Below are 6923 nucleotides of genomic sequence, written 5' to 3' on the forward strand. Positions count from 1 at the left end.
CCACATTCCAATTATTAATGGATAATTTGTTAATTTCCTACCTCTCCCATACTATCTTCTTTCTCTCACAATTTCATCTCTATAATTCCTTGCCTCGTTCACAATATCATTGTTTCCCACAATTCCTTTCTTCTCCATGCAAAAACCATGTGGGGTCCAGGACTTCCTCTGACTTCAAAAGGGGAGAAGAGACTCAAACTCCGAAGCTCCTCAAGGCTGATTCCTATGAAGTGTAGGTCAGACCTGCTTCCACCCTACAACCTGCTTTACCCTCTTCCGACACCAACCAGCCCTCCCCAGCACTCTCGGCTTCTCACTTGGGCTCAACAATCCATTGCAATGGCCACACAGAACTCCTAACAACACTCACGATTATGGTGTTTACTAGAAAAGAGAACAGGGTACGATTCAAGATCAAAACCAGCTCAGGATGCAGCAGTTCTCCATTCAGGAACACTTCATGTCTCCCAGACAGCAGGGACACCTCACTCTTGTCTTTGGTTTCTCAGCCACGTGCCCCAGTCCATGGGCCTAGAGCCCGCAGCTGTGCTGTCTCTCCATGTCACCACCTCTGCTGTCGCTGTTTCTCCAGGTGGGGATCGCACGTTCCACTCACTCTTCCTTCTTGATGGTCCTAGGATCTTCCAATGCTGCTTCTGACATGGCTTCTTTTAAACCTAGCTGGTGACAAAACTCACCAATCCCAGGCTTGTAGTCTTGTATACCTTATTTGCATGGTCCTACCCAATCACTTGATGGGAATTAAGAAGACTTTGGATAGAAAAGCCATATTAAGTAAATTGAAGGCACCACACTCTCATAGTTTCGTTTCCCCCACAATTTTTTCTTTTCTCTCACAAATTCCTATTCAGTCTCATATTTCTTCATTAACCCTCACATCTTTGCTGTGTCTTCCATAATTTTTCATTCCTACCCCTTTCCAAATGTCTCATACAATTCCTTTTCTCTCACAATTCTCTATCATTCCCTACAAATTACCATCTTTCCTACAATTGTGTTATCTCCCACAATCCCCTACCCCTCTCCCAGATTACCATGTCCATCCCACAGCCCCATCCTTCCCATAAATCCTTGTATCTCCCGTAAATCCTGGTCTTTCCCACAATTCTGTCCTCCCCCGTAATTGCATGCCTTTCCCATAATTCCTGTTATCTCCCAGAATTGCATGCCTCTCCCAGAATACCCCTTGCTATCTCATAATTCTCTCCCACAATTCTTACACATCTCCAGTTTCTTCTATGATCAGGCATTCTCTACCACTTCCTATTTTTCCTACAATTCTCTCTTGTTTTCCACAGTTATTTGTTCTCCCCCAGAATTTTCTTTTCCCCCAGAATTCCTTGTCTCTCTCACAATTTGCTGAGTCATCTCCAGTCTGATCTAGTTTCCTGCCATTTGCTAGCTCTCGGACAATGCTCCATTCAAGTCCACAGTTTTTTAGTCTAATTTATGTCTGTGCCTCTCCTTTAAGAGAGCAAAGCTGAAACTTTGTTGCTATTTAGCTTTTGCTGTGTTTTTAAAACCCCTACAACAGACACCTCCTATCTGTGTATGGAATTAAAAACATTTTCTGGCTTGGCACTTCTTCAAGGGAGCCCCTTCCCCTTTCTACTGAGGAGGGTTTAAGTTTCTGTGAATGTAGGTGATATACTTAGACTGCCATGAGTCCAATGAGGCAAAATCATGGGTTAATATTTGGTAAACAGCATGTTTGAGGATGCCTATTTTTAACATAGATTTAGTATGAATTTGGAGCGTGTTTGAGCAGGGACCCCCATGAGGAGTTCAGAGGTGGTCTTCAAGGCCTTGTGTACACGGTTCTGAAGTCCTCCTGGTACCCAGCAGGCACTTGTCTCTTTCCTCCCTGTGTGCCCCGTTCCTCTGCTCTTCATGGTGATGAGAGCAGCTGGCTTTGCTTCGCCAACTCACATTACCTGGTGTCTCACATGACTGGGCTTTGTCCAGCAGCCTGGTCTTCAGCAGTGTCCCAAGACTCTGCCCCAGAGCTAGGTTCCCATTATTCCAGCTCAGGTGACACTCTGGGATGGATGAGCAGCTCTCTCCCCACAACAGGTGCACCTGGGACCCCATGGACTCAAGTTGCTAGTGGAACATGGAGAGTGAGCTCCAGGGTCCCGGGCCTGGAGGGGATTCTGGTCCAGGTGTCACAAGCTCTCGGGGCTTCTTCTTGGTTCTGCCTGGGCGACGAGCCGACCCTATAGCTTCCAGTTTTCCTGTTTTATATTTTGGTATGTTAAATACTTTATTGGCCAGGGCCACAGTACATCAGGCTTTGAAGATGGTTGAGAACCGTAACATAGTTAGGGTGCTGGGGGCTGGGGAAAGTTTAAAGGATAGATTCAAGTATCAAAGTGATAAAAAAAAAAAGGGAGATAGTTTAAAATAAGGAGTTATATAATGAGCATTAAGAAAATATTATTCCTTATATGTAACAAGCACTAGCTATATCGATAAATATTGGAAAGAATTCTGTGTTTATATTATTTTTTTCAACTTTTTATTGTGAATTGAGTGAAAGTTTACAGAGCAGATCATCAGTTTTGCATTCAACAAACCATACACTTTGTTTCCCTACATGGTTGCAATCCCCTCCGTGTACCAACAGTTAACAGTATTTACCTCTATTCACTTTAACTATACTGCATTCCTTCCTGTGTCTCCCGCCACCTTCATCTTTCCTCGGCTAACCTCCCTCTTGTTGTATATTTCCTGCCCTGTCACCTATGTTGTGGCACTGTGAGTTAATATGCTGGATTGCAAAGTCACCTTGAACGTCTAGGTTGGAGGTTCAAGCTCACCAGGTGCTTCTTGGAAACCCTATATAGGGTTGCTGTGGGTCGGAACCAACTTGACAGCACTTACCAACAACCAATCCTCTAGCCCATGAATAATTCCCCCTCCACCCTCCAGTAACCATCATCGATTTTCTCTTTTATCTAGAAAAACCTTTTTTTGGTAACTTTTTACAACATTGGTCTCATACAATGTTTGTCCTTTTGTGATTGACTAATTTCACTCAGCATTCTTTGAGGTGTTTCAAGGATTCATCATTTTGTTTACCCATTCTTCTGTTGATGAGCATTTAGGCTGTCTCCATCTTTTTGATATGTCTCTTGTAGACAGCATATTGAAGGATACAGTTTTCTTATCCAGTCTGCTTTCTCTGTCTCTTAACCGGTACATTTAATCCGTTTATATTCAGTGTAATTATCAGTAGGTATCAATTGCTGTCATTTCTTTCTCTCTCTTTTTTTTTTGGGGGGGGGTGCTGTTGGTTTCTTTGTTCCACATAATTTTCTATGCTGAGTTAATTCTGTTTGTGGGGTTTCTTTCCATTTTCATATCTGTTTTGTCAATGTTTACTAAATCTTTCTGATTTTTCTTTATTATTTTGATGTGCAGGTGCATTATTATTATTTTCTTTAGGTTACTCTGTAATTTATTAATTTTGACCCTGCCTAAAACAGTCTTTTTATCTTGAAATCTACTTGACTTCCTTGTTATGTGGATATAGTGTTCTGTATCAACACTATTCCCTCTTTTTGCTTTATAGTTGACTTCATTATACATTGATACCTCCAGTCCCCTATTTTCAGTCTTAGAGTTTTGTTTTACTTTAAATACTTCTATATCTGCAACCAGAGTGCTCCTTGGAGGCCAAGATGGCTAGGCTTCGTCTCTCATACTTTGGACACATTGTCCGGAGAGAACAATCATTGGAGAAGGATGTCATGCTGGGTAAGATGGAGGGTCAGAGAAAGAGAGGAAGACCACCAATGAAATAGATCAGCCAGGTGACATCATTGATGGCATCAACTGTGGCGGTGGTAGTGAGGTTGGCCCAGGATCGGACATTGTATCGTTCTGCTGTGCGTGGGGTCACTATGAGTCGGTTCCAACTCGATGGCACCTGACAACAACAACAACAACAACAACAACAAATATCTGGATAGACTGCTGGGTGGTGGCGTCATGAATGGTCATTTCAGGTTGTTGTCTGCTATTGTTGGTTCTCAGTCCAAAGAACATCCTTTAGTTACATTTTTTGTAAAGCTGGCCTGGTCATTACAATTTCCTTTAATTTCTGTTTATCAGGAAATATCCTAATTTCACCATCATATTTGAGTGACAGCTTTGGTGGGTATGTGATTCTTGGTTGGCAATCTTTTTCTTTCAGAGTTTTGTATATGTCTTCCCATTGCTTTCTTGTATGTATTGTTTCTGCTGAGAAATCAGAGCTTAGTCTTATTGGTTCTCCTTTGTAGGTAACTTTTTCATTTTTACCGAGCAGCTCTTAGGATTCTTTCCTTGTCTTTGATTTTGAAAAGTTTGATTATGATATGTCTTGGTGATTTTGTTTTGGGATCTATTCTGTTTGCAGTTCATTCAGCTTCTTGTATGTTTATCTTCTTATCTTTCTTGATGTTAGGGAAGTTTTCTTCCAACAACTCTTCTACAATTTTGTCTGTGCTTGTCTCTTCCTGTTCTGAAATTCCAATCACTGATAAGTTGTTCCTCTTCATGGTGTCCCACATAGCTCTTCGGCTTTTTTTTGGATTTTTAAATTCTTTTGTCTGATTGTTCTTTTAGCATACTAGCATTGATTTCACTTCAAGCTCACTAATTTGGGCTTCCATTGCTTTGCATCTATTCCTTTGTCCTTCAGTGTGTTGTTCATTTCTGAGATCTCAATATTCATCTTCTGGATTTCTAATTGCAGGTTTTGTATGGTTTCAAAAATTGCATTTATTTTTTCTGTGTGTTCATGTAGTGTTTTCCTGAATTTTTCTAAATTTCTTAATGTGTTCTCCTTGTTTTCTTTGGCGTTTCCATCAGCGCTTTAAGGGTCCTAATTATCATTCTTTTCCATTCTGTTTCGGTTAGTTCTATTAACTTTTCTTCCTCAGAAACATCTTCTGTCTCTGCAGCTTGCTCATCTGCGCCATTCTCTCTCGTTTCTTCGTGTGAGCTAAGATTGTCTGTTGTCGCCAGGGCATTGTGAGGTTGTCGTGTTTGTAAAAACAAACAATGCCGTGTTGGACCTGGAAGAAGTCTCTGGGGGTTCCTGTAATTCAAGGAGCTCATGAGGTGGGTGTGGAAGGGATGTGACAGCAGCGTTCCTGCCCAGGATGGCGTTCCTGTGGGTCTCAGTGTTATCTATGGTCAGCGTATTCAATCTGAAAGTAGTTCATGGGGGCCCTTGATGGAGCTGGTTTCAGTGTCTGTTAGGACCACAGGGAAGTTGGAGGCAGGGTAACTGGTGAAATGCTGGTCGGTGGTTCTACGGGTTTTGTAGGCCTGGAGCTGAGCCCACCTGAATCCAGATACCAAAACGGTACACCAAAGAGGCGCAGCCAGCTCTCACCGCACACTGGCATAGCTCCCGACCACTCATCCCCGCACTCCTGGAGAGCAAGGTCTGCGCTGGGTATGGATGAGGGTGGGAGCGGCCCACACTTGTGGTCACCAGGAAAGCATGGGATAAAAGAAGAAACTGTACCTTTCCCATCATCCGCACAATACCAGGCCTCCCTCTGCTGCCAGAGCTGCTCACCAGCTGGTGGTACTACGTCTGGACAGCCGGTCACCTGTCAGTCTCTCTCTCTGTCACCGTCCCTGCTCAGCCTCTTCCCAGCAAGCACTCCATCCACCTCTCTAACCTTTCTTCCCAAGTCCAGGGTGCCCGAATTTTCATCTGTGTCTCTTTTACATGGTTGCTCGTATCTTTGCCATAGAGGGTCCATATTGTGCCTTTACCTGGTCCGCCACCTTGCCAGAAGTCTGGCTTTCATCTTTTCTAAGGATCCGGAAATGGCTGTTGAGGAGACAGGACACCCAACGCACCTTCCCAAATCTCATCTCTGTGCAGGGCTGGTGAGGGCTCCAAGGACCATCAAAGAGGAGTCTCTAAGGAGGTTGCAGACACCTGTGTTTCCTGATGGGACCCCCCCCCCCATCGTCAGATCTTTTACTAGTCAGGAATTAGCCAACCTCCCCAGCACCCAGCGCTTCCTTCCGGGGGCTGTTGTGATGAAAGGACCAGGAACTCTTCAAGGTCATGGGTGTGCTCAGTCCAGAGCTTGATCATGAGCCACCATGTGACATAGCAAACCAGGAGCTCTTTGAAAAGACCTACAGAAAACACACACAGTTCCCATGAGCCCGGCACGTCGTCGTAAACAGTGAGTGACCCTGTGGCAACCCAGTCTTGTTGAAGCACCAACAGCCCTAACAGCAGGAATGTTATTGCAGAAGTGTCAGGAGTGTCTAGCAGTCTTCCCAGCCAGCCCTGTCTCCAGAGAAAGTGGATGCCACGTCAGCAAATGAGTCTTCTTCCACCATCCTTGTCAGCAGCCCAGACTCTCCTGCTGAACCTGCTGTACCCTCTCTTCTCGGAGCACATCGCAGTCGTCCGCTACCCAGACCTGAGTGCTTGACTCCTGCTAACCCAGGCCTGGGAGGAAGCCCCGTCTCTTCCCTCCAAAATCCAAACCCACTGCCGTCAGGTTGATTCCGACTCACAGTGACCCAGACCAACAGGAGAGTGAGACCTCTGGACTGGAGAATCCTGGACAAGCCAGGGCGACGAATGGAGACTCTGCTTAGATCCGTCTGATGGTGGTGCTGTTGCTGCTGTGTGCCGAGTGGATGCCAACTCGTGGTGACCCATGTGATCCAGCAGAGCTGCCGCATAGGCTTCCAAGGCTGTCCTCATGAAAGCACACTGCCACGCTGTTCTCCCCCTGGAGTTGTTCTCCCCTTAGCAGCTGACTGCTTAATGATCGTGCCACCAGGACACCTCCCAGCAACCCAGAGGGTGTTTTCAAGAGGAGAGATGTATGTAGTGTTGCCTTCTTGGTAGTATCTGTCACTTCCTGACA

At 44.8% G+C, this 6923-nt stretch overlaps 1 protein-coding gene across 1 annotated transcript in view; it reads left to right on the forward strand.

Moving 5' to 3' along the window:
* Positions 1–6479, forward strand: part of GPR143 (G protein-coupled receptor 143) — a 30531-nt gene extending 24052 nt beyond the window's left edge. Inside the window, exon 9 of the mRNA XM_006835701.1 lies at positions 6394–6479. Within this exon, the coding sequence (XP_006835764.1) occupies positions 6394–6479 (86 nt within the window). The remainder of the gene's footprint in view (positions 1–6393) is intronic.
* The last annotated feature ends 444 nt before the right edge of the window (positions 6480–6923 follow it).

The sequence above is a fragment of the Chrysochloris asiatica genome, unplaced genomic scaffold (assembly GCF_000296735.1).
Source record: "Chrysochloris asiatica unplaced genomic scaffold, ChrAsi1.0 scaffold00018, whole genome shotgun sequence".
In the NCBI taxonomy this organism is placed as follows: Eukaryota; Metazoa; Chordata; class Mammalia; order Afrosoricida; family Chrysochloridae; genus Chrysochloris; species Chrysochloris asiatica.